At 58.1% G+C, this 26,853-nt stretch overlaps 3 protein-coding genes across 3 annotated transcripts in view; 2 read left to right on the forward strand and 1 right to left on the reverse strand.

The window, feature by feature from the left end:
• Positions 1–2,169: 2,169 nt before the first annotated feature.
• Positions 2,170–17,221, forward strand: AARS1 (alanyl-tRNA synthetase 1). The gene is made up of 20 exons (XM_059824676.1): positions 2,170–2,375; positions 3,027–3,215; positions 3,884–4,029; positions 5,134–5,325; positions 5,758–5,902; positions 7,174–7,319; positions 7,915–8,023; positions 8,122–8,272; positions 8,661–8,785; positions 9,429–9,573; positions 10,225–10,403; positions 10,951–11,064; positions 11,658–11,864; positions 12,526–12,710; positions 13,155–13,263; positions 14,024–14,137; positions 14,404–14,523; positions 15,042–15,128; positions 16,565–16,678; positions 17,036–17,221. The coding sequence occupies exons 1-20, from the start codon at positions 2,232–2,234 to the stop codon at positions 17,219–17,221; spliced, it is 2,907 nt and encodes a 968-aa protein (XP_059680659.1). The 5' UTR covers positions 2,170–2,231.
• A 191-nt stretch (positions 17,222–17,412) lies between these two features.
• Positions 17,413–19,062, forward strand: EXOSC6 (exosome component 6). The gene has a single exon (XM_059825020.1). It carries the CDS (start codon positions 17,413–17,415, stop codon positions 18,244–18,246), a length of 834 nt encoding a protein of 277 aa, XP_059681003.1. The 3' UTR covers positions 18,247–19,062.
• A 1,412-nt stretch (positions 19,063–20,474) lies between these two features.
• LOC132318283 (RNA-binding Raly-like protein) overlaps positions 20,475–26,853 on the reverse strand; it is a 6,651-nt gene continuing 272 nt past the window's right edge. Inside the window, exons 2-7 of the mRNA XM_059825062.1 lie at positions 24,414–24,492; positions 22,334–22,384; positions 21,863–22,011; positions 21,333–21,446; positions 20,921–21,087; positions 20,475–20,513 (exon numbers count right to left, since the gene is read on the reverse strand). Of these exons, the coding sequence (XP_059681045.1) occupies positions 20,475–20,513; positions 20,921–21,087; positions 21,333–21,446; positions 21,863–22,011; positions 22,334–22,384; positions 24,414–24,492 (599 nt within the window). The remainder of the gene's footprint in view (positions 20,514–20,920; positions 21,088–21,332; positions 21,447–21,862; positions 22,012–22,333; positions 22,385–24,413; positions 24,493–26,853) is intronic.

Consider the following 26,853-nt stretch of genomic DNA (forward strand, 5'->3'; position numbering starts at 1 on the left):
CATGCTTATGGCTCAGGAACCACGGCTTGGGGCCAGAACGACTCCAACAGTGGCCAGAAGGGATGCTCTGGGAAAGAGATGAGACCAATCTACAAGATCTACAAGTGTAGAGGCACTTTGGGACCATTCAGGTTGGAGAAGACCTGGGAGGGCTCTACTCCAAGCCCCGTCAAGAGGAGCAGGGTCAGCAATGACTTCAGATCAGGTTGCCCAGGGCTTGAACCACACCTCAAAAACCTCCAAGGACCCCGTGGTCTCCCTGGGCCCCCATTTCAATGCTTGACCGTCCTCATAGTGAATTTTTTTGTCAACGGGGCACCTCCCCTGTGTACGTGCCACCCCTCTTGGCCTTGGACTGCATGCCCCCACCCCACCAACTCCCTGACTGCATGACCGCAGCGTGTTCACCATGTAGTGAAACCCTCCCCTGCATCTCTTAGCCATGACCTTGTCCCGTCAAGACCCATGCAAAGGCCTTGTACCCATTACGTCCCCCAGCAAGGAAGCCCACAGGGCTTTGGTCACCACTCCAGCAACCACCTCACCCCCCCTCCCCAGCCAGCTCCCTCTCCCCCACATCCTCTTCTTGGCCTGAGCCTTTTGCAGCCCCCTGCTCTCACCACGCCAGCGGCCAAGGCCTCAGGCCTGCCTGCAGGGAGCGGGGCTGCGCCAGGTGGGCCAAGGCCTCATAGTACTGCAGCGTCATGGTGCCTACAGTGAGGAGGGGCGGTGAGGAGGGGCTGGAGGGCCCTTACGGTCCCAGCTCCCTCGGTCCCCCCAGCCCGGTCCTTCCCTGCTCCGGAGCCGGCCTCCCACCCCAGCCCCACAGCAGGGCTGCCACCCCTAAAATGGCGGCTCCCTGCCCGGCTTCAGCCCGGCCGCGTCACGTGGCCGCCGTGTCCCATCATTGCATCAGCCGGCGGGCGGCCCACCCCCAAGGCCGGGCGCGAGGAGGGGGCGGAGCTGATCCAGAGCGACGGCTCTGGCAGCCAATCGGAAGCTGGCATACGGCTTTGCGGCAGGGAGGGCGGAGCGGAGCGGGCCCTGCGGCGGGGCCGGGTGGTGCGGAGCGAGGGGCGGCGGCGGCGGCCGCGGAGGTAGGGCTGGAGGGGCCTCCGCTGGAGCCTGAGGGGCCGCCGGGGGCCACCGGCCTTCGGGGGTTGCCTCCACGGGCTGGTCGCCTCCTCTGGCCTGGCTGGGCCCCCCCGGGCCGAGGGGAGACGGCCTGGCCTGGCAGGGCAGGCAGGCAAGGGGCCGGGGCGGGCAGCGGTGAGGGGCGGGAGGGTGGCGGTGCCCCGGGCTCCTCTCCTCGGCCAGGGCCGCGGGGGGGATGCCTGTCTGCCGGCTCTCCGGCGGCTCTCCACAGGGCTGCCGGGCACCCGCTGTGCCCTCGCCTCTCCTTGGGCGCTTGAGACAGGGTGGTGTCAGGGCAGAGGCCCTGCTCTGCCCGGGGGCCGCCGCTGCGCCCAGTCCTTCCCGCCTCGAATCCTTCCCTCCTCCAACGACTCTCTGGCCTTAGTTGTGAGGGGAATTGTCGTCCCCCTGCGCCGGAGCAGGGTGCTTGACCCTCTAGGGAACTGCATTGCGCTTCATCGGCAGGGGACAGCTTTATGTACCCGCTGGGATATGCAGGAGGTGCTCACCTCCAGACTGTCACTTGGCACTGGTGTGCCTCTGGTGATGTGGCTCCTCTCAGGGAGGGTTTCCAGCCATCCCTGGAGTTGACCCTGCTTTGAGCAGCGTGGGGAGGGGGTGGACGAGGTGATACTCAGAGGTCACTACCAAACTCAGCCATTCTATGATGCTATGATTTAATCACCCTGAATGATTTTAGGCGGCAGCAATCTTCCCCCTCCCCTGTGTCCCTGGTAAGGCAGACATAACCTCTTACTAAGTTCAGGATCCAGGTGAACCTGGTGTTTTAAAAACACAAGTTTTCAAAGAGCAGGTAGCTTGAGCTTGAGCTCTAGAAATTGGGGAGATTGGGGGAGAGGAAATTTGGGTTTGGCTCAGCAGCATTTGGGGCGGACTGATGGTTAAATTGAGGAGTCGATGAGAGTAGTTATCAATATGGCGAGACCCTTTCAGGGATTGGAGGCAATCATCCTGGTGCTACCGCTTGAGCTGACACCATGTAAGAGCCTTGTTTGTTGTTGTCTCCTCAGACTGCAGCAAGGCCTTGCCGCTTTCCCTTCCGCTTGCTTTGGACAGCTGTGATTTGCAGCTTCAAGATGGAAGCTACGCTGACAGCTAGCCAGATCCGGCAACGGTTTATTGACTTCTTCAAGGAAAACAAGCATACCTATGTGCACTCGTCTTCTACAATCCCCCTGGATGACCCCACGCTGCTCTTTGCCAATGCTGGTATGAATCAGGTAGGATTCCCACTCTGGTACTGTGGTCCTTATGAACATATCCTGTAGCAGTTGAAACCTGTGAAAGTGTTTGCACAGCTGTTCATGGCGAAAATTATTGTTGTTTTCTCCATCTTCCTTCTGGTCACAAAGAGGTGGTTGGTGTGTCTGCTGGAGTCCTCTGCGCTTTGGCAAAATTGGCAAGAGCACTGGGAGAGGTTCCTGTGTCTGCTGGGCTGACTGTGCAGCGATGGGAGCACTGCCAGTCTCCCTTCCTTGACCCTTTGTACTACAGCCCGTCCTGGCACAAATTACTAATGGTGTCTTTAAAGAGCAGTTGGGGCTGAGCTGCTGAAAGGGCTCTGCTGGAGATCAGCACGCAGTTTTCACTGTCTTTTTTTTCTGGTCAGCTGGGAATCTGGCTACTTCCAATCCCTTTGGAAGTCCTGGGGTTTGGTGGGCTTCAGGAACACGTGCATGTGTGGGAGTGCTAAGCTATAGGCCTTGCTGCAGCCTCCTCACATGCAGGAGACAGCAGGCTTCTTGTTTCTGCAAGCTGCCTCGGGTACATCCAGGCTAGTGGTATCGTGACGTAGATAATAGTGTTGCTTGCAACATTTGAAAACAGGCTTTTAGTGCTTTTCTTGATTGCCCTTTTTTCTTTCCTCTCAGTTCAAACCCATCTTCCTCAATACTATTGACCCCTCGCACCCGCTCGCTAAGCTGAACAGAGCCACCAACACTCAGAAGTGCATCCGAGCAGGGGGCAAGCACAATGACCTGGACGACGTCGGGAAAGATGTCTACCACCACACCTTCTTTGAGATGTTGGGGTCCTGGTCCTTTGGGGATTATTTCAAGGTAAAATAGGCTAGGTGCAGCTCTGCATGCCTTGCACAAAGCTACCCATCTCTATGAAATCAGCAGAGCATTTGCCAAGAGGAAGGAGAATATCTTGGCACAGAGTGGTTCCTAAGGTGCCTGTGGCTCCTTCGGAATAAATGAGCTTGGAAGCTGCCCCGACCCTGTAGAATGTTTTGAGATTAATTACTTAAGGTTTACAAAGCTGATTATATTAACTCTGCCAGTTTGGAGTCTTCAGGCAGAGGTTTTAGTGGCTGTCCTGGAGCTGTGGGGAGTTGCATGTGCTGTGCAACTATGATGGATGTCAAACAGGAGTGATTATAAAATAATGCCATCCTTTCCCAAGCGTCTTGCTAGTGTAGGGTTCATATTCACAAAGGTGATATTAAGAGTACAGCATAACAGCAGAATTCAAAGGCTTTTTTGGGGCGGTGAACATGCTAGGAGTTAACTTGGCTGCATATGGAAAGCCATATGAGTTGTTTCTTGTGCCCTGTTCACTGCATGTACTGGTTTGCCTGTTTCTTATGCTGAAAGTTTTTGGCTGTGTCTTTGTAGAGAGCTGCTCATGCCTATGGTAGTCAGTACTCTGCATGTGCAGGTGCTGCATGTTGAAGAGAAACTCTGTTTGCATTCACTTGCTGACCTCATCTTACCTTCTGCAGGAACTTGCTTGTAAACTGGCACTGGACCTTCTCACCAAGGAGTTCGGCATCCCTGCTGAAAGACTCTACGTCACTTACTTTGGTGGAAATGAGGCTGCAGGACTGCAACCGGACCTGGAGTGCAAGCAGATATGGTTGAATTTGGGGTAAGGCCTTTAAGTGAGGAAGGTGCATGTTTTGATGAGCAATAGTCATTCAGAGAAAGGTGGCGTGTGTTATGTGGCAGAACACATATAACAGGAGGTTTTAATAAAATTAAAATGTCACAAATAATGTTTGCAGGGTGGTGGAGCTGCAAAGCCAAAGGGAAGTACTGGTATTAGATAGAAGAGACCGAAAGCTTTTGTTTCAAAATCTATTATGTAAGCTTAAGAACATAAGAAGTGCTGCGCTGGGTCAGATCAATGGTCTGTCTAGCCCAGTGCTGCCTCTGACAGCAGTTGGGAAGGTGCTGTTCAGGGAAGGCAGGCACACTTGACTGTGACCTGCACTCTCTTTTCTTCCTCCCCTGCCAGCATCCACAGTCACCGGATGAGTTTGTTAGAGGGTGATCCATCTACTCCCTTTAGCCTCTGTTTGGGGCCCTGCTCCTTCAGAGTGTGTCTGATTCTGTCTTGAACCTGTTGGGTTTTTCTAAATCTCAATCGTAGTCTCCCACCCAGCCTTGTCCTCTCCAAATTGAAGAGTCCTACTCCTTTCTATACTCTCTTCCTAAGGCAGCTGTTCCACCCCTAGGTAGTTTTAGTTGCCCTTCTCTATACATTTGCTAATTCTATCTCACCCTCCTTGAGATGTGGAAGTGAGAACCACACTCAACACTCAAGCTGTGGGTGGGCCAAAGCTTGATGTAGCGGTGAAATGATGCCTTTGGTCTTGTGGCTGTAGTCCCCTCTGAAACCTGCCACTGACCCTGTGACACACCTCTACACTGTGGGGCCAAACCTGCCTCGTGTGTATTAAAGTCTGAGATCCACCTGTCTTCTTGCTGGTGGCTTCGCTGAGGTTGGAGGCTTCGCTGGAGGCTTCTCTGCCTTCACTGGAGGCCACTGCCAGGCACCAACATTCACTTGATCCTCCTCAGCAGGGATCCTGAGAGTTAGGCTCTTGGATTGGTCTGCCTCAAGACTCTGACAATTTGTCTGCTCATCCAGGGAATTAGTGAGCTGAGGTTTCTCTGGTGTAGCCCTTAGTTTGGGGAATTCTTGCCTTGCTGTTAGTCTCTGTTGCTCAATAAGAGTTTCTTGTTACAGGCTGGCTGAGGGCAGGATTCTGCCTGGCAATATGAAGGATAACTTCTGGGAAATGGGAGACACAGGCCCCTGTGGCCCTTGCAGCGAGATCCACTATGACCGGATTGGGGACAGAGATGCTTCCCACCTGGTCAATCAGGATGACCCCAACGTCCTGGAGATCTGGAACCTGGTGTTCATACAGTTCAACAGGTGAGCAAGACCCTCCCCAGGCTGCTCCAGCTCAGCGTGGGGGCTTGCTCGGACTGCCCACTGTTTTAACTGCTGCTGGCTTGCTCGCCTTTCCCTCTTGTCCAGGAGCTATGCACTTTGTGATGCTCTGTCCCCGACCCACCTGTACAGAAGAGGTTGGTCACACTGGCTTTGGGAACAGGCTGGAAATATTTTCTCAGTTCATCTGCCAGGAGTTCAGTAGGGAACAAGTGCCATCCTGCTCTAGGTCTAAGTTGTCACTGAGGGTCTTGTTAACCATATTTTTATCAAAGTTGTCCTTTGAGCGGCTTGTGTCTGGGCCTGTGTCACAAATCTGATGGAACAAAACACATGGAGATGAGAGGAAAGATGGGGTTGCCCCTGCAGAGCCTCCATCCATAACAGCTCATCTTTCTTTTTGTGGCTGGGCAGGGAAGCTGACGGGACACTGAAACCTCTTCCTAAGAAAAGTATTGATACTGGGATGGGCCTGGAGAGGCTGGTCTCTGTGCTGCAGAACAAGATGTCCAACTATGACACCGACCTTTTCGTTCCTTACTTTGAAGCCATCCAAAAGGTACAAACTGGGGAGTCTGGGTCTGGGCCTGACCCAGCTGCATCCATTCCCTGAATCCCTGGGGAGATGCGTGGGGCTGGTCAGACAGGGCGGTTACGTCTGCAGGTCTCTGCTTTTCCAGCTGCTGTGAGCCCTGGGGGTTTGTACTTTACTGAGGGTAGGAACGCAGGCTGGCACAGTAATTGCCGCCTCGGGGCGTGCTTCCAGGAGAAAACATGGGACAATGAGCGGTGCAGCTTTCCCAGGTGTTTCCTGTGAACTGTCCTCGTGGTGCACTCCTTGGTCCTCTCTGAGTGGGAGATGCTCTGCTGTCCCATATGGCCAAGTGGCATCTTTTTGCCATGTGGTAGAGAGCACATGGTGCTGCTGACCCAGAAAGAGAGTTTGTCCTTCAGTTTCCCACCTGAAACATGCTGATCTGTAGAAAATGCCCCGAGAGAGGAGGTCTTTGCCGTGAACCATGACAGTCACTTGCAGAATCAGTGTGCTGTTGCTTCATCTTCCTGGATGGGGTCCACGTTACCAGAGCTGGGAGCTCTGTGTGCAAGTCCAAACCTTTCTTTGCTCCGTGGAAGGGGCAGAGCTTCCTGGCTGCAGATCGTGCTGGAAAAAATAAATGGAGAAGAGCCCAGGCTCCTGCTGCCTCTGAGGGATGAGGTGTGGAGCTCCAGAGTTGGAAATGGAGAGCTGCCTTTCTTTGATGTTAAAGCCACTGGCTGGATACAGCCCATGTGTTCTTGTCTGCCTTCCTGCAGTGTGCTGGGAGCCTGGCTGTGGGGACTGTGCCCATGGTGTGAGCACTGCTTTGTTACAGCAGTATCTTTCTCTTGAGTACAGATAAAAACACCCTTAAAAGAGGGACCATCTCCCATGTGACAGAATTTGAAAAGTTTCTTGGCTGGGCAGGTTATGCCAGGCCGGAGTCCTTGAGCCAGTGTGCAAAACAGATCATTTCCCTGCACTCTGTTCTTCTCCCTCTCTCTTCTGTCCTGGGCTCTTAATGTTGGGATAAATTGGCTTTTTCTCTCTCTGGTCTTGGAGATCCTTTGGCCCTGGAAATGCAGACCGTGGCACCATGTAGAGCCTCGCAGCTCTCCGTCTTCCCTGGCTTCACTGAGTCACCTCTTTCCAAGAGGAGTCTGCCTCTTCTGTGGCTGGGGGCAGTGGGATGGGGCTGGCTTCTGAGGTGCTTCCCTGTAGTTCTGCCGCATTGCTGGTCCCCACTGTCCGTAATCGTCCCCTTTGCCCACCGCCTTCTCCTCCCTGCACAGGGCACGGGCGCCAGGCCGTACATGGGGCAGGTTGGTGCTGAAGACGCCGATGGTATAGACATGGCCTACCGTGTGCTGGCTGACCACGCACGGACCATCACGCTGGCCCTTTCTGATGGGGGCAGACCTGACAACACCGGCAGAGGGTAAGAAGGGAACTGCTTCAATGCTGCCACTCCCATTCTGTTCAGCACAGCTTCCCTGAGAGGACTGGTATCTCATGTGTCTCTGGGATGTCTTTGAATTTGTTATTTAAGCAGCAGATAGCCAAGTGTTTGCTCAGTATATTTGACGCTTGAATCCCTGTAGCAAGGTCCACCCAAAAGGCAAAGACACACAGGTCTGGGGGTTCTTGTGAGTATCAGTCCTGCTGCGTCAACTCCCGGAAAGGATCACTGTGGACCGACAGGCACAAAACCCTGCTTGGTGCAGTGCTGCTGTCAGAAAAAAAAAACAAAAAAACCCCAACAATGAAGTTTGGGCCAGGGGGGCTGTGCTGTGGGTGCTGCTGGACTCACAGAACTGACTCTTAAGCACACAGTGAATCTGGGTCACAGAGCTGGGGCCTGGCACCTCATCTCTGGCTTATTGCTGGTGTGAGTGGTTACTTGAGAGAAAATGTGGGGAGAGAACCCTGTGCTCTTGGTCTGAAGACTGGGTGCTGGCAGGTGGATGCTGGTGGATCCCCTGAGAACAGCTCAAAGGTGTAATGTTTGCATGAGGGGCTCTGCTATTCCCTAGGTATGTGCTGAGGCGGATTCTCCGGCGGGCTGTGCGCTACTCCCATGAGAAGCTCAATGCCCCCAAGGGTTTCTTTGCTACTCTGGTTGATGTGGTGGTGCAGTCACTGGTAAGTTCTTCCCCCACGCCACTGTATCTGCTGAAGACTTTGTCTGCTGAGGTGTGCGGATCTCCATTGCTGAAGGACTACTCCTCTTGGGTCTGCAGGGAGATGCCTTTCCTGAGCTGAAGAAGGACCCAGATATGGTGAAAGACATTATCAATGAGGAAGAGGATCAGTTCCTGAAAACACTCAGCAGAGGACGTCGCATCCTGGACAGGAAGATCCAGAGCCTGGGAGACAGTAAAACCATCCCTGGTAAGGCTGTGACTTCTGTCTGGATACACCAAAAGGCATTTATCTTCTGGGACCGAGTTAGGGCTCAGCTGGGCTGGGAACTGAGAGATGGTGGAAGGTGTGAGGGGGCAGAGTTGGAGTCAAAAGACTGTTGCTCAGAGCTGGGCCACCCCTCTCTCCTCTGGCCTGCGTTCACTTGCTCAGGTTTCTAAGCTGCCCAGATACAACATGGTAGAGTGATCTCTGTGCTGTCAGTGAGGAACCTTTTTGATGTTTGTGTTCAGCAGACCTGTTCCATGTCCTGCCATAGCGCCGAGCCAGTTGGGTGGGACAAAGCCAGTTGGAGAGCAGGAAAAGGAGCGGTGTCTCACGGTACAGGAGTGCCGACTGCTCTGCTTTTTCTCTGAAGGTGATACTGCCTGGCTGCTGTATGACACCTATGGTTTTCCTGCGGATCTCACTGGGCTGATTGCAGAGGAAAAGGGCCTTGTTGTGGACATGGAGGGCTTTGAAGAAGAGCGGAAAAATGCTCAGGTAGGTAACAGCTCCAGGGGGAGCTGGTCTGAGAGTGGGCAGGGAGGATTCTCTTCCTTGTAGTTTGCAGTCATAAGCCTGGTCCTTTTTACCAGGTCTGCTCATACCCCGTGTGCCCTAGTGCCCTGTGGGAAAGGCCAGGGCACGGCACCGCAGTTGCTGTGGGACATGTCTTTTCTGTGTGGCTGGGGCTGGTTTTGCTCACTAACACTGTGCGGCCCAGGGCCTTGAGCTCAGCCTTCAGAGAGAGTTGGTGGAGTGCTAGGTGCACCTCCCCACTGTCCTGTTCTGGATAGGGAAGTTCGGGACTTCCCTTTCCAAGGAGCAGTGTCCAGGCAGGCCTGCAGCTTGGGTGCCTCTTCCAGCAGTTTGCTGCAGCAGCAGAGAGTGGAATCAAGCAGCTGGCTGGGTACTTGCCCTTGCTGGGCTCAGGCCCGCTTTGTCTGCGTGCTGGTAGCACTGGAACACCCTGCTCTGAAGTCAGAAAAGATGGGAGCACTCCAGCTGCTGTCACACGGCTTCCCAGAGCAAAGCTCTGAACCAAGGAGCTCTCAGGGATGTGAGTGAGGTGTGCAACTAGGCTGGTGTGCACAGGCCAGTGCTGAGGTGGGTTTTATCAAACTTTGGTGCTTGTCGTTGGCAGCTCAAATCCCAAGGGAAGGGTGCTGGAGGGGAGGACCTCCTCATGCTGGACATCTATGCCATTGAAGAGCTAAGGGCCCGAGGGCTGGAGGTGACTGACGACTCGCCAAAATACAGCTATGCTTCAGATCAGAGTGGTGCCTATGGTATGAAAAAACCTTCTCAGAATCATCCTCTGCTGCCAAACCTTTCCTGGCATGTACCTCAACAAGGTCCACTCTGGGCTTACCTTTCCTGGGAGGTGGGAGTGGAAATGCGTGCAGGTGAATAGCCTGCTGGTAACAAATTGAGCAGGGAAAGAGAAGGGCAGACTGTTCAAAGGGCTGCTGTACTCTTCAGGTCCGTTGTTGCCAACCTAAGGGAATTCCTGTTCCCTGCAGCTTTGTGTCTCCACACTCCTATGTTTGTGTTTCTTAGCTGCTCCTTTGCCAGTGCTGCAGAGGACTGCAGTTTCTGCTTGGTCTGCTAGAGGGTCCTTGGCCCACTTGCTCTGGCTCTTGCTGCTGATTCTTCAATTTGTTGGAGATTCAGGAGGCCCCAGGCTCCTAGCGGCACACATGGCTGACTTTTACCGCATAGGTGTGGAAGGAGGTGACAGTCCCTGCCTTGGAGAGCACTAAATAGAATTCCCTCTTATCCAACTAACTATTGCCCTAGTTCTTTCTCCTTTCCCCCTGCAAATGTAGCTGCCATGAGCTCCTGCAATAGCTGGGAGGTGTTGCTGTGATTTTCTGCTCCCATGTGGTGTCTACAAAGTTTCGCTGTTTTACTGACACTGCCTGTCGTCCTGGTGACAGATTTTGGGAGCCTCGTGGCCACAGTGAAAGCCATCCGCAGGGAGAAGAAGTTTGTGGAGGAGGTGTCCACTGGCCAGGAGTGTGGGATAGTGCTGGACCGGACCTGCTTCTACGCCGAGCAGGGCGGGCAGATCTATGACGAGGGCTACATGGTCAAGGACGACGATGGCAGGGAGGATGTGAGTGGGCCTGAGAACCTTTTGCTAGACTCAGTCTGACCTGGGGCCTGAGCAGGCGTGTGCAGAGAAGGAGAAGGGGCCAAGCAAGCTCCAGCAATTTCCCGTCCATGGCAGGTGTGAGGCATTGCACAGGTTTCCTTTTTGGGGGTGCAGCATGGCACGGATGTGCAGGAGTTTTTTTCCCCTTGCTTCTTGGGCAACTGAACTCTGCGCTGCAGTGTCAGGCTGTCGCCAGAATGTGGGTGCCTGCGGTGGTGGTGCTGGGATTGCTGTGCGGAAGGACAGAGCTTTCGAGCCGTGATGGGGAGCTGAGGTGGGGAGCTCTTTCAGCTCTGCTGTGCCCCATAACCATGCCCCACCTTCTTTCTCTTCTCCGCTTTGCGGCCCTGTGTGCTGTGCCTGGGGACACTCAGCTTTCTCCTACCACACGCACCAGCCTAGCTTTCAGCTGAGATCTTTCCAGTTGTAGCTCAGACCTCCGTCTGGACTGTCTGTCTCTCCTTGGCCTCTCGCCCTGCTCACTGGATGCATTTCCATCTTTATACAGAAAACTGAATTCACAGTGAAGAATGTGCAGGTCCGAGGAGGCTACGTGCTTCACATAGGAACTCTGTATGGAAGCTTGAAAGTAGGAGATCAGGTCCACCTGTCTATCGATGAGGTGAGTTAAGACATGGTATAACAGATGGCCTCATCTCTTTTCCCTGGATTTTGTCTCCTTTGTTTCTGGGTTTTGCTGACCAGCAGCAGAAACACATTTTGGGTCACGGCTGGGAGGTGGAGAAGGTACAGTGCCCCACTGCGTTGTGGATGACTGTAGAGAGGGCCTGGGCTGTCTGGCCTGCTCCAGACATTGTTCCAGTGGGCTCAGCCTGCTGAGTGAGCGCTGGGTTGAGCCTAGTCTGCAAAATGCATTTCCCTTCCCTATAGAGGTGGCACCTTTGGAGCAAGAGGGAAGGCTCCCATCTTGCAGTGCTTTTCCCTGCTGAGTGTCTGTGACCTGGTCCGTCCTTGGCCTCTCTCCAGACAAGCCCAACAAGGGGACTGCCAGGGAAAAGCCAGGCACAAATTTGGTGGGGGATGTCCTGCTCCGTTAGCTGAAGCTCCAAGGCAGCAACTGTGTTAAGTTGTTTCTGGTCTCCTGAGCTAGTTTAGGTTTCTGTTGGAGCGGCGTGTTAATCTCCACTTCTGCTGCTAGGGGTGATCTTGGCTCCACAGTGTGGGACCCCATCTAACAGTGACTTCTTCCACCAGACTAGGCGGAGGCCAGTCATGAGCAACCACACGGCCACCCACATCCTCAACTTCGCCCTGCGCTCGGTGTTGGGGGAAGCTGACCAGAGAGGGTCGCTGGTCGCACCGGACAGGCTGCGGTTTGACTTCACAGCCAAGGGAGCCTTGTCTACCCAGGAAATCAAGAAAGTTGAAGGGATTGCCAACCAGATGATTGAGGAGGCAAAGGTGGGTGTGGCTGATGGGGTGGATATACTCACCCAAAAACTTGACTCAAGGTACTTTTTTCCTGATCTGGGGTGCTGGGAGTTTGGCCCAGCAGGAGTCTTCTGAGCTGCTGATGCAGTACTGTGCACAGATTGGCATCAGAGTATTTTGAGTGGGAAAACTCAATGTAGATTGCTCCATTCATTGGTACCGAGCCCTCTCTAGGGTTGGAGTGTTTCTATGCCTGCTCTAGTGTCACATTAGCTACGAGAGCCAAGAAGTTTGGCAGAGTAGTTTTGCAGGCCTGGCTGGATTTACAGTGTATACCCAGACCCCCCAGTGATGTGTCCTCAATGGTGAGAGAGTTTCTCTGTCTGGTGCCAGCCCTGTATCAAAAACAGACTCTCTGAGCACCCTGTGCTCTGCTCAGGAGTCTGTGGTTAGAAATTAATGTACAGGAGCACGGGGGATCTGAGCAGGCAGTGGTATCAGGAATTTTGAAGACGGGGCATCTGTCAATGACTTCGGGCTCCCTGCAGCTCAAAAAATTCCAGTGCAGGTGAGGCATGTGACTTCCCTTTTAGGATCTTTCGGAGGAAGTCAGGATTCCCTGGGAATGCGGCCTCTCAGTCACAGCTGACAGGATGGGCTCTTACCTGCATCCCTTTCCTGTCCTCTGCAGACTGTGTACGCCAAGGACTGCCCTCTTGCAGCAGCCAAAGCTATCCAAGGACTGCGGGCAGTTTTTGACGAGACCTACCCCGATCCTGTGCGTGTGGTCTCGATTGGCATCCCCGTGGAGGAGCTGCTGGCTGACCCCTCTGGCCCTGCAGGCTCCATCGCTTCTATTGAGTTCTGCGGAGGGACGTGAGTATCTGGAGAGGCTGGGGAAGGCGGTGGGGTGGCTGAAAAGGAGTCCCTGGGGAGCCCTAGCTCCCAAGGGCTGTTGAGTGCTGTGGGCGTATGCTGGGCCACAGCCAGGGCAGAGCTGGAGGTGGTGATGATGATGTGCCTTTGCGTTCCTAGTCCCGAGGCAAGCCGCGTTTCAAATCAGCCTTTGTAGGCAGGGGAATTGCCTGTATGCTGTCCCTGCCCACACGCGTAGTCTCTGACAGTGCTGGGAACATAGCCCTTGCCACCCTTTCTTCGCTCATTTGCTTTTAGCGACTAGGTTGGGTTTTCTGCCTGTCCCCACACTTCCTGCATCTCCCTGGCGGGGTGGTTTTCTTGTTTCCATGCTGATTCCTGCTGAGATGAGAGGTGAACTTCTAACTCTGTCTTGTTGTGGGTCTTTCTGGTTTCTTTCCAAAGGCACTTGCAGAACTCCAGCCACGCTGGCCCCTTTGTGATTGTTTCAGAAGAAGCAGTTGCTAAAGGCATCCGGAGGATAGTTGCAGTCACCGGGGCCGAAGCTCGGAAGGTAAGGGGAGGCAGGAGAGATCCTGTGAAATCCATGCCCTGTGGGAAACCATTGGCACGTGCGTGCATAGATACTAACCCTGTGCCAAGGTCCTTTTCATTTACGTTTGCCCAGCATCCCTCAGCACCAGGCAGAATTGGCGTGAGTGCCTGAGGCACTTGTGCCTTGGACTCCCCCAACACAGCGCAGAGAAGGATGCTGCTGTTAGCAAAGGCTGTGCTGGAGGCCCCTGGCTGCGCTGCAGCCAGAGGAGAGAGCTTAGAGGGAAGAGGGGGAAGTCTCAGCTGTAGCTGTTGTGTTAGAAGGGCCTAGGGTGGGTCCCCGAGGCAGCTGCGGGTTTAGCTCAGGTTGCTTTGCAGAATGGGCTGCTGATGAGAGCTCTCAGCAGCTGGAGGACTGGAAGGAGAGGTCTGCAGTCTGAGAGTCCAGTCCTCTGCTGCAGAAGGCAGGTGACTTTGGTTCTGGGCTAGCCTGGGCTGGTGCTTCCTAGAGTGGGAGAAGGGGCGTGGTGAGAAGATGGTTTTCTGTTTTTGGAGGATCTCTGCATTCCTTCTGGCAAAGAAGAGTCTGGGGGCCTGTCTGCCAGCATCACACCCTGCTTCTGGTCAAGCGCTGCCTGCTTTTGCTCTGCTGCTTCCCAAGGAGTTACTGAACTCCATCCCGGGGGCTGCAGTATTCTTCACCCCTTCTCATGGTGGTGGCCAAGAGCCCAGCCTGCTAAATCTCCCCGCATGACTTAACTCGAATTGTATTCTGCTAGGCCCTCAGGAAAGTCGACAGCCTCAGGAAATTGTTGTTAGCCCTGGAGGCCAAGGTGAAGGTCCAGACAGCTCCCAACAAGGATGTGCAGAAGGAGATCACGGATCTCAGTGAGGTGAGGATGGTAGCAGTGCTCTGCCTTCCCAAGGTGAATGGGACCTTGATTGCCAGCACTGGGTGGTATTAATGAGGCCCAAGTTCAGCTTCCTGCTCCTGTCTGAACAGAGGTCCCAGCCCTGTGGGTGCTGCAGCCAGCACCTTAGGCCTAAGTTGTTGGGCACTGGGAGAAGAGGGGAGGTTCCTGAGTGTGGTGCGGCATCCCCTGCCTCCTGCCACGGTCACCGGTACCTCTAACCCTCTCTACCCACTCCTGTTTTGCAGACGCTGGCCACTGCTGTTATCCCACAGTGGCAGAAAGATGAACTGAGAGAGGCTGTTAAAGCACTGAAGAAAGTTATGGATGACCTGGACCGAGCAAGCAAAGCCGACATCCAGAAACGAGTGAGCCCTGGGCGGGAATAAAGGATGGTGTGGGAGGGCTGCGGGGGGCTCCCTTGGGAGCTCCACTTGTGTCCAGCGTGGAAGGGAGCTGTGCTGTGGGGATGCCCCTCACTCTGCTCAGCCTTCCCGCCTCTGCTGCTCCCTCCCAGGGCATGGCTACCTCCACGCCTGTTCCCTGGGGTGAAGCGCTGGCAGCATGTCTTTGGAAGTTGAGGTGTTCCCGCCCTAACCGTGCCCCTGGGTTGCACAGTATGGGTGGTGCGTGGTTCTTCCTCCTGGATCCCATTGGATTTTCCTGGAGGAGGAATCACGTACAGCGCTGCTGCTGCCTTGAAGGCCACACACCCACCTGCTAACACATTTTGTTCCTGGCTGCAGAGCGTGGGGCTGCTTTGGGCTGGGGCGTGGGTGTGTTGGGGCACCTTGGGGGCCTCTACCTGCAGGGAAGCTCTACCTAGGTGGTTCTTGCGTCCATACGCAATGTGTGTGCTCTAGCATCTGACCACTGTTGTCCTCAGGTGCTGGAGAAGACCAAGCAAGTCATTGAGAGTCACCCTAACCAGCCGTTGGTCATTATGGAAATGGAAAATGGAGCCTCAGCAAAGGTATGGGAAGGTCTGGTCTCTCCTCAACGACATTCCTTGTGCCTGAGGAGCAGTTGGGTGGTCTCTGTTCGCTTGGGGAGGCGGTGCTGTGTTACAGAGCTGTCTCTCTTACCACCTGCCAGCCCTGAGCAGCGGCTAGTGAAGAGGGGGAGGACCACAGGGACACTCTGCGTCCCACCTCCTGGACTAACCCCTGGGTTTGCAGGGGTGGGTGGGGGTCTTGACCATTTGCTGAGCTTCCAGACCTGATGGTGGATAGGGACCCCAATAGAAATTGCATTGTGTCCCAGGTAAGACTCATCCGGGAGCGGTCACGACACTAAAACGCAGGCTCAAAGAACTTTGAACAGCAGCTCTGCAAGCCACGGAAGTCGTGATGCTTGTGGCCATTGCAGATCAGCTCTGGGAACAGTGTCCTGGGCTGCGTGTACGGACAGGGCCGGGCCAGAGAGCTGCTCCCCAGCTCCTGAGCACTGTCTGCTGCAGCAAGGTTCAAATTCTTCTCCAGCCAGGGCTGAAACTGCTCCTCCCCTCCTCCCCGCACAAGTTAAGTTTCTGAGCGATTTCTGTTGTGAATAAAAGCTCCCTTGCGCGCTGCGTCACAGTGCTGAGCCCGGCGAGCGCCAGGCGGCGGGGGCTGATCGTGCCCTGAGGTTGGACCACTTGAGTTTTAATGCTCTATTTAAATTTTCGCTCTGGGAGTCTCACAGCTGATCCTGCTTACAGACGCCTGCTGGCTCTCTGTGGCCGTCCCCACCTCCACAACGCCAGCACCTCTGCTCGCAGTGGGTGCCAACGCAGCGTTCTCCCTGGCAGAAGGCTGCATCCCGAGGGACAGCAGTGCCGGCAGGCCGGGGAGCTGCGTATTCCCTATCCAGCTAGAGCAGGGCCCGCTCCCAGAGCTCTGTGCTGCATCGTACTGTTTGTGTGAGCAAAAGATGATGGTCTCCTTGAGAATAACAGGATGCCTGGCAGTTTCTCCAGCATAATGTCTGATAACCCTTGCAGCTTCTTCATGCTGCAGTTGAGTCTTCCTGACTCCCTGCGCAACGGCTGCTCCCTCCTGCTGGGAGCTCACACGCAGGGCGGAACATTTTCCCCTCCAGCCAGTACACTCAAGCAAAGGTTCACTTGCTTTGGGGCTAATTCTGCCAGTTCCCGGATGAGAGAAGGTGGGGAAATAAAAGCAGCTCCTCACTCTTGCCTCCTTGCAGCTGTGAGGGGACACAGCCAGGGCTTGTGTCCCCTGCAAGGCTTCTGCACAGCTGAGGCTGTGAAGATCGCTTGTGTTTGGGAGAAGGAGCGGTGCAGGGTGCTGCTGGCTGCTTTAAAGCACATCTGGATCCCTAAGGTCTCCGGGGGTGCCGTGGGGGCTGGAGCAGGGCTGCCTGCGAGCTGGGGGGAAGGTGTGCTGCAATGAATTTGTTGTCCTGCAGGCCCTGAATGAATCTCTGAAGCTCTTCAAGACTTACTCCCCCCAGACTGCCACCATGCTCTTCGCTGTGGATAACGAAGCTGGCAGAATCACCTGCCTGTGCCAAGTACCCCAGGTAACACCGAGGCTCTGCCTTCCTCTGAGCCTGGGTGGAGGATCCGCAGCCTCCGGGCAGTAACTGCCGCTACGCAGCCAAAACTCGTGTGGGTTGGCAAGAGCTGTGACTCTTCTGCTTCGGGTTATCATCAGGCTGCAGAGGGGGGGAAGAGACAACGTGCTCTGCGATCGGGGAAGGGCGAAGAGCCAGGACTTAATGCAGTTGTAGGCATGGGGGCCCCAGGACTGCTGGCCTAGCTCTTCTCCGGGACCTGGAAGAGCTTTGTCCTGTTGTACCACGCTCGTGCACCCTCTTCGCTCACTGCTGGCTGGGTTGAGGTTGAGCTCCTTTTTTTTTCTTTCTTTTCCTACCTAGGAGACCGCAAATAAGGGCCTGAAGGCCAGCCAGTGGGTGCAGGAGGTGTCCGGCTTGATGGACGGCAAAGGCGGGGGGAAGGACGTCTCGGCGCAGGCCACGGGCAAGAACGTGGGTTGCCTGCCGCAGGCCCTGAAACTGGCCACGGACTTTGCCCGGCTCCGTCTCGGGGAGCTGAAGAACTGACGGGGCGGGGATGGGGGGGGTGTCACCGGCGCCCCTCTGCCCTCCCGCCCGTCCCCCGCCTGCCGCTGAGCCGCCCCCCGCCTTCCCCGTGAATAAAGGCCGCCTGTCCTGCGCGCTGCCGCCTCGGCTCTGCTTACGGGGGCGGGCCGGGCCGGGCTCCTCCTCCCGCCTGCCCCTTCCCTCCGCCGAGCATGCCGCTGGATCACCGCCGCCTGCGCGGCCCGGAGGAGTCGCAGCCGCCGGAGCTGTGGGCAGCGGCCGGGGGAACCGGTGAGGCGGAGGAGGAGGAGGAGGAGGATGCGGTGCCGCGGGACCCCTGCGCGCTGCGGCCGCTCTTCGCCCGGGCCGGGCTGCTGAGCCAGGCGGAGGGCTCGGCCTACGTGGAGCTGGGCGGCGGCACCAAGGTGCTCTGTGCCGCCTGGGGCCCGCGGGAAGCGGCCGAGCCCGGCGCGGCGGCGGCGGGAGGGGGGCGGCTGCTCTGCGAGTTCCGCCGGGCTCCCTTCGCCGGCCGCGGGGCGCGGTGGCGGCCGGGCTCGGCGGCGGAGCGGGAGGCGGAACGGGAAGCGGCGGCTGCGCTGCGGGAAGCGCTGGAACCGGCGGTGCGGTTGGCCCGCTACCCGCGGGCTCGCCTGGCCGTCAGCGCCCTGCTGCTGCAGGACGGGGGCTCGGCGCTGGCTGCTGCCATCAGCGCGGCCGCCCTGGCCCTGGCCGATGCCGGGGTGGAGATGTACGACCTGGCGGTGGGCTGTGCCCTGTGCCGGCCCCCCGGGCCCGCCGCCGCTTGGATGCTGCAGCCCGGGGAGCCCGAGGAGCGTCGTGCCGTGGCCCGGCTCACCGTGGCTCTGCTGCCCGCCCTTAACCAGGTGTCGGCGGTGCTGGGCAGCGGGCAGGGCAGCCCTCCCGACGCCTGGGCGCAGGCGCTGCGCCTGGGCCTCGACGGCTGCCACCGCCTCTACCCCGTGCTGCGGCAGAGCCTGCTGCGAGCCGCCCGACGCCGCGATGCCGCCGCTGCCACCACTGCTTGAGTGCTGATGATACCCGGGGGCCCCTATCTGGGGAGGGGGTCGTGTCCCAGAGCCCATCCAAGCTGCCCTCGATGCTACCAGAGGCCTCTGGAGCCTGCCTGATCCACACTTCACGCTGCCGGAGACACCCTGGAGCCTGCCCAAGCCAGGCCTCCAGTTGCCAGAGACCCCCAGAGCCAGCCCTTGCACCGCTGGAGACCCCCCGGAGCCTGCCCAAGCCAGCCCTCCAGTTGCCAGAGACCCCCCCGGAGCCAGCCCTTGCACTGCTGGAGACCCCCCGGAGCTGCCCACACAGCCGGAGGCCCAAGAAACCTGCCCAAGCACACCATAGCCTGCCTCCCCCCCACTGCCTGAGAGCCCCCAAAACAGCCCCCACGCTGCCCGAGCACCCCAGAGCCCACCTGAGGAGCACCCATGTCACAGGAGACACCTTCCGAGTGACCCTGCAGGACCCAAGCAGCCTCGCATGCTGCCGGAGCCCCCCAAGAGCAGCCTCCATACTGCCTCAGCTGCCCGAGCCTGCCTGCGCCAGTCCCACGCTGCCGGATCCTACCTGAGACCTCCCTCCAAGCAGCTGCCTGCACTGCGGGACCTCACACCCCACCCCAGGGTGGCCCCAGCACCAAGGCTGAGACCCTCACACCGAGCTGCCCACCACGACCAACCATGCAGGCAGGGTCCAGGCAGCACCGGGCAGGAACCGCGTCATGGCCCAGACTGCGCATCCCTTGGACCTCCTGCCCAGGCAGTGCTTCAGGGTGGCAGAGATGTGTTTTGTTGGGGTTTTTTTAATAATAAATCAGGTTTTTCTGGTGAGTCTTCTGCCTGCGTGGCTCTGCTGGGGCCTCTGCCAGCCGCGGGCAGAGGTGGAAGGACGTGGTGACCGGCTGCCAGTCATCGGGGTCACCCCGCTCTGCTCCCACTGTCCTTCCTCGACGGGTGCAGAGGGAGCTGTGCGCTGCCTTGGGGTCTGGTTATTCCTACGGATGGAGCGGAGCTGGTCTTGTCTGCCCAGCTGCACGGCAGTGGGCTAGTAGGGAATATTCTGGGTAAAGGCGGGGATTAATGTTTCTACTGAGAAACAGGGCAGAGCTGCGCTCCTCCTGCCTCTGGGTTGAGTTGTGGGGAAGGCAGCATCCTAGAAAGCCCCCAGAGCCTAGGGCTGCGTCAGGCAGCACACAAAATTGCGTGCAAAAATGACACGTGCATTTCAGATGGTTAAAAACTGCATCAGAGTCAAATAACCAGAGAAAAGAAATACAAATTATTTTTCTTTCCAACACGATACACTCTTTTACCAGAGCAAATTAGAAATACAGAACAAGTTCCTACCAGCGAGAGAAGGACGACCTAGAAATGAGGGACACCGAACCAAGATGCAACGCTGGGGAGCACGGGAGGGGGACCGCGACTCCCTCGGGAGCAGGCGAGGAGCCCCGGGAAAGCTGCTCACGGGAGTCCTGCTGACCACGAACACCATCCGTGGCCAAGAACAGCCCGTGGTAAACCAGTAAAGAAAACCCATTTGTGAGCAGGGGCAACTGGGAGCAATTTGGTTTACATCACCCCGCTGCTGGCCCTGCAGCCGGTGTCGGAGCTGGGCTCAGCACCACCCCTCCATCCCAAAATCCCACGAAAGCCCCTCAGAGCTGTCTCAGGGTGGTCCCTCCTTCCCATGGCATTGCGGTGGGATGCCGAGCAGCTCCGAAGGCCTTCCTGGGCTGTGCCCACGCCTGCTGAACCAATTCCCGAGGGGGTCTGAAGCACGGAGGCAGTGGGTGGGCTTGCAGGGCAGGGCAGGTTGGGATGTGACCTGTGCCGTAGGGGCTGGGAGTCCCGGGGTGCTTTCTCTGCACCCCACAGCACCCTATGGGTGGGGCGATGCTTGCACACAAGGCAGCCAAGATTTGGGATGCTCCTTTGGGATATGGTCTTTTTTTTTTTTTGCTTCTCCCCTCCCTCCCCTGGCCATGTCTGCTTATCCCGAGGTCTGAAAACAGGAGGAAAAAGAAAACAAGCGCACTCAAACACAAAGACTTCTCTCGCCACGGCTGGCCGGCGTCTCGCAGGGGTGGGACACGGGGCTGCCGGCACCGGCGGCAGGGGATGGCCATGCCGAGAGCGGGCACCTCGCGTTGTGCGTGGCACTAGCTGGAAGCCTCAAAAGAAATACGAACACAAGACGGGAAGGGCTGGCCACGCAGGGAGGCCACAACATCCCCGTCCGTCTACTGGCTCCCCTCGGGGTCTGACATGTGGTTTTTCACCTGCAAGGAGAAACGCACAGGGCGGCTGTCCTGATGTGCCCGGGCAGCAGGATCAAACCCAGCACCCTGCCCGGCACGGGGACCCCCGGGGTCCCGCACCCAGCTGGGGGATGCGGGTGCAGGAGCAGCAGCTTTGATAAAGGGTATTTCTGCTCCGAGGGGGGTTTTTTTGCAGCCTGTGCTGCTGGAGCAACGCACGCCCAGGGGTTTGCTGCAGGGTGCTGGGGGCTGTCCCGGAGGCGCAGGCGGTTTTGGCCCCAGCACGCAGCCCGGATGGCTCAGGGGGGGATCCTGATGGAGCATCTCCTCTGCTCCAGGTATCCCCCACCACGACCCATGCGGGCAGCAAGCGGGGGTGAATTTTAGGAAAATAGAGAGACTGGCGCAGGATCTGGCCCTCCCCTTACCGTCTCCTCCGTGTCTGTGCTCTCCTCGGCGCTGTCGATGTTGCGCAGGTCGCTGTGCCCGTCAGCTCCCGTCTCCTCCTTCCCCCGGGGCTCCCGTGACCCCTCTCCCGCTGGGGACGGCGACTCTGCCCCCGTCTCTACCCTCTTCTTCTCGCTTTCCTTGGAGCCTGCAAGGACAGAGACAGCAGAAATTTGGGGTACCTGTCCTCGCGGGGTCCCCTCGTGCCAAAGGGCCGGACTCTGCCCTGCCAGCCTGGGGAAGGGGGAGGACGCGGGGAATTTGCTCAGCTGGCTCTGGATGCCCAGCTCCCTCCTGAGCACACAGGGAGGGATCCCTTACACCCAGCTTGGGGTCCAGGCTCGCGTGCACCCACAGGCTGCCCGGCACGGACGCGCGGGTCCGTCCCCTCACCCGCCAGACGCTCTCTCCGCTGGTCCATGCGGTCCAGGCTCTCCAGCAGACTGTCCACCTGCGCCTTGATCTGGCTCAGCTCCCCCTTGATGGAGTGCAGCTCTTCGGCCCGCACTGCGGGGAGAGGAGCCGTTAGGATCCCAGCCGGCTCTGCAGCCCGCCCAGAGCCGGGAAGACACGCCATCCTGGCCAGCCACCTCCAGAGCATCCTCGGGGAATGGGGATGCATCCAGGGGACAACCACCAGCCCAGCGCAGACCAGGTTGCATCTGCTGGAGCTGGGGACTTGGAGCCACCGAGCGGGACCTTCGAGCACTGGCATTGCTCTAACGCACCAAGACGTGAGGGCTGAGCCTTTGTGGCTTGATGGGCATGGTGCTGTGTGGTGTTGGGTGGGTTGGTTTTTGGTGTGTGTTTTTTTGTTTTGTTTTTTTTTTAGGTTGGACTTGATGATCTTACAGGTCTTTTCCAACCTTAGTGATTCTGTGATTCTGTGAGCCTCCTCTTCCTCCCAGCCCCATAGCACTTACACTTTGTCCGTCCTGCTGTGGAGCTGGTGCTGCTCCTCGCTCCGGGCTGGGGGCTCAGGCTGCTTTTGCCTCCTGATCCCACGTGAGTTCGTCTGGCCTTGACCGGGATGCGGTTAATGAGGGGGGGGATCTTCTGGTACTCATACACCCTGCAAGGGCACAAGAGCACGGCGGTGTGAGCCCGGCCCCGGAGGTGCAGCAGCAGCCCCTGCCAGCCAGGAGAGCATCTCTCGGGTTCCCTCCATGGTGAAGGACCGCAGCCTCAGCATTGCCCAGCCCACACGCTGCCCTTGCCCCATGAACCCCATTCCCAAGGCCCCCAGCCTGGGGAAGCTGCGGCATACATGGCCCCTCGAAATGGGCAATGCCACTGAGCCTCTCCCGGCGGCGAGGGGGACGGATGCCCAGGGACACCCTGCTTTTCGCCTTTGGCGTGCTCAGCCCACCCTGCTCCCGGGATGCCGTGCTCACCGATACGGGAAGTCGTCCCTGTAGAGATCGTAGTCCAGGTCGCAGTTACTGCTGCAGGAGGGGGAGAGAGAGAGGAACAAGTCATCTGCTCTGCGGGGCCACGGCCGTCGTAGAGCAGCCACGGCTGGGCACAGCAGGGTACCCACCCAGCATCCATCCCCAGGGAGCGGGGGGCATCCCGGAGGGTACCACGCAAGCTGCCTGGGCTGCAGCACGGCCCGGGGAGGTGGCTGTGCCCTGGCAGGGGTTTGCCCTGACACCAAGCAAGGGTGTTGGTGTGGATGGAGAGAGCCACCGGGGCAGCATCACCAGGCTCTGCTCTCAGCAAGCTGCATTTAGAGCACCCTGATGTTAAATTTCATGGTCCCTGGCTCCGCGCGCACGCTGCCGGCTCGCTCGGCTCCAAATTAAGAAGCGATCTGTCAACGGATTGCCTCCAATGCGGGCAGCCGACGTGCCGTAATAAATCATGTGCCGTGGACCGGGAGCTGGGGGGAGGAGGAGGAGGAAAGATGCTGAAGCTCATTTTGCTGCTTCAGCTTTTGCGGAGCCAGGGAGCATAGGATTAAGCCTAAACCGAGGGGAGACAAAGCCATGCTCAGAGCATCGCTGGGAGCAGAGAGCCTTCCCCAGCCATGCTGCCAGGAATGGGGGGTCCAGGACAAGGTCCCCCAGGGCTCCAGATTTTGCTGCAGATGAGCCTGTCGCCGCGGGACCGACGCCGGATCTTGGGGAGAGCTGAAAGTCTGCTTTGGGGGGGGGGCTAATGGGCAATCTGGGCCGTTAGCCCCCCACCCAGGTTTGCCCAGCCCAGAAGACAGCTCGGAGCCTGTCACAGGGCAAAGGCAGCCCCAGCCCTGCTGCCACCCTGCCTTTGGGTGGGATTAGTCAAGAATAATCCGCACGGGGCGCAGCCCGCAAGCACCGGCCCTCCTGGTAAGGGTGAGCTGGCAGCCCCGGGGTGCCAGGACCTGCCTGCTCCTGTTCTTCCCACCTGGGGATATTTTGGGAGCTTTCGGTCCAGCCTCGCTGCCTTCCAAGTTTCCATCGCTGTGACAGGGATGGCGAGTCCTTTGTGTCCCCACCTCCTGCCTATCACCCCGGGAGGAAGGTCACAACCCGCCTTGGGGAAGAAGGGAATGGGCAGCCGGAGAGGCGTCCCAACCCACGCACAGGGGACAGGGAAGGTGCCAGCTGCGATGGCTGCTGCTGCCCGGAGCCCATGCCGAAAGGGACGGGGATGCCATAGGCCACCCCCTGCCATGGGAGCACCAGTGGCTCCGTGAGCCACCTGGTCTTGGGGTCCAGCGCCCAGCCAGGGACACAGCAAGGGTTTTCCCGGCTCAGCTCTTCGCTCAGAGCATCCCCTGGGAAGAGCAAAAGCAGCGACTGCCTTGTTCCAGCGGCCCGAGGGGGCCGGCGGTCCCTGCCCTGCCAGCGCTGCATCCCTCCGGCGCCATGGCAACGGGCAGAGCAATTAGTTCAATCAGGGCGTTCGCAAAAAGCTCTCTAACGAGACAGACGGAGCCCGGCTCCGGTCCCCTCCTCGCCGCATGCCTGCCGAGCTGGGGAGCTGAAAGTGCGCAGGGATGGGGACCTGCTCTTCTGCTGCCATCGGTGCCACCACCGCCATCATCTACTGCCATTGTCAAGACCATCGCCACCCCTGTGTGCCTCTGCAGGGGTGTCTGTCCCCCGAGGAACAGCACTTAAAGGCCAGAACTGCAACCGACATCAACATCTGTAACAAGTGTGGAGACCACGGGGCTCTGCTCTTGTCCCAGCGCCTTCAGATGGGGAAGGGGGATCTTCACACCCCACCGGCAACACGCACCGGGCGGGACCCAGCGAGGACTCCAGCCGCCACCGGTGCAGCCAGGTGATGCTCCGAGAGCCCCATCGGGATGGGGTGGGGATGTCCCACGGACCCACGTCCACCACCGCAGGCCCGCAGCTGGAATAGTCCGAGGAGTGAGCGATGGAGAGCAGGGGGAGGAAGAGGAGCCAGGCGTGGGACAGTCCCCAGCCCAAACTGGTCCCCCGCCCCAGCGCAGCCCCCGCCCCACACGCCGGCACTCACTGGTACAGGCTGCTGCCGTGCTGCCGCTTCTGGCCCAGCCTGGCCCGGCTCGGCTTGGATTCCCTGGCCATGTCCAAATCTGAGGGGAGAGAGAGGAGGGGAATGAGCGCTGGGAAGAAAAGGGGATGCCGACACGCTACCCCACACAGATGCGTCTCCAGCACCGGCTTCCCAAGGACACCCGGCCGTGCTCCTCTCCCGGCTGGAGGCATCCCACTCCAGAGCACCCACAGGACGAGCCCGAGGCTGGCAGCAACCTCTAGACTAAAGTTTTTGGGGAAGGACAGGAGCAGCCCAGGGTTGTGCTGGGACACAGAGCTGCTCCACCAGTAGCCTCTTCCCACGGGTGCCCCACAGACAGCAGTGCCCCATCCCCACGAGCCCATGCCCGTCCAAGGCCGGGCAGGCTGCAGTTAGGCCAGCAGAAAGAACCTGTGATGATGAGCGTAATTAACCCCCGGAGATGTTTCCCACCATCATGGTGAATCCGCCTTCGCTATCACTCCTGCCGGGTGATTGGGCCATTTTTCGGAGAGCCCTGGGCCATCAAGATGTCAGTGAGTGCTGCCCATCACAGACGGGCGCTGGGGATGAGGGAAGCCCAGCACCCAGCTGCTTCGCACTCCCGAAGGCTGCCGAGACGCGTGCGATGCCGAGATACGGGGCAGAGATGCCTCCAGACGCGTGGCTCGACGATGCCACGTCACACCTCCCTGGTGATGCTCTTCACCCCTTCTTTAGGATTTCGCAGCCAACGTCCATATAAAAGCCGTCTTGAATCCATTTTCTCAGTATATGTTTAAGAGGCACCAATGCAAAGCTTTACTAACATCTCCATATATTTAATTTTGTCATTCTGGGGGACTCCAAAACTTCTCTGGCCCCTGGAGTAGGAGCCAGTGGGTGAGATGCTGAGGTCTCCCTCTTGCATGCTCCCCCTTGTCCATGGTAAGCGTGACCAGCTGTCCCACAGGTGACACTGTGGATGTCACTGCACCGGGGAACCCCGAGCTGAAGCTTCCCAAGTCCTCTGGGAACACACCAGCTCATCGGAGAGGTCCAGCCCCCCCCAGGAGCATGGACACTGGCCATGGATCCCCTCCAGCCCTGCACCTGCCGGAGCAAAGTCCCTCCATCCCTGCGGAGGAGAGGGCTTCTGAGCAAGATCCGAGCGGAAGAAAACTGGCACTTGTTTGCTTTCCAGGCTATCACCTTGCGTGACAAAGTCTGCGGGCTGGCTCTGACCTCGGGGTGAGCTAGAGAAGATGCTCTGCTCACGGGTAACGCTGGCACCCATTTTCTGTGGGTGCAGCCAGCATCCCCGGGTACGGCCGAGCTCACTGCTCAGGGCTGGAGCCCACCGTTGACATTCCTCTCTCCAGCCCATCACACCCGCCCAGCACAGCCACCCGCTCCCCTCCCTGCCAGCGGCACGGAGACCTTGGTGCCCCCAGCCAGGGACCCCAGCTGTGGCCAGGCACCCTGTCACAGGCCACCTGCATCGAGGGGACTGTCCTGCTGGGGCAGGGCACTGGACCAGTGGGGCTCCATCACCCCGGGGCCATCGGCCCTGCGCCCGGGCTCCCTGCCCTGTAATGGCAGGGGGGGCATCCCGGTACTGGGATGACATGCCTGTCCTGGGGGGGGTAATGGTATGGGGGGTAATGGTATGGGGGCATCCCAGTACTGGGATGACATCCCTGTCCTGGGGGGGTAATGGTGTGGGGGGTAATGGTATGGGGGCATCCCAGTACTGGGATGACATCCCTGTCCTGAGGGGGTAATGATGTGGGGGCATCCCAGTACTGGGATGACATCCCTGTCCTGGGGGGAATGGTGTGTGGGGGTAATGGTATGGGGACATCCCAGTACTGGGATGACATCCCTGTCCTGGGGGGGGTAATGGTAGGGGGACATCCCAGTACTGGGATGACATCCCTGTCCTGAGGGGGTAATGATGTGGGGGTATCCCAGTACTGGGATGACATCCCTGTCCTGGGGGAGTAATGGTATGGGGACATCCCAGTACTGGGATGACATCCTTGTCCTGGGGGAGTAATGGTATGGGGACATCCCAGTACTGGGATGACATCCCTGTCCTGGGGGGGTAATGATGTGGGGGCATCCCAGTACTGGGATGACATCCCTGTCCTGGGGGAGTAATGGTATGGGGGGGTAATGGTATGGGGGCATCCCAGTACTGGGATGACATCCGTGTCCTGGGGAGGTAATGGTGTGGGGGCATCCCAGTACTGGGATGACATCCCTGTCCTGGGGGGAATGGTGTGTGGGGGTAATGGTAGGGGGACATCCCAGTACTGGGATGACATCCCTGTCCTGGGGTGGGTAATGGTAGGGGGACATCCCAGTACTGGGATGACATCCCTGTCCTGGGAGGGGTAATGGTAGGGGGACATCCCAGTACTGGGATGACATCTCT

Source organism: Gavia stellata, chromosome 15 (genome assembly GCF_030936135.1).
Source record: "Gavia stellata isolate bGavSte3 chromosome 15, bGavSte3.hap2, whole genome shotgun sequence".
In the NCBI taxonomy this organism is placed as follows: Eukaryota; Metazoa; Chordata; class Aves; order Gaviiformes; family Gaviidae; genus Gavia; species Gavia stellata.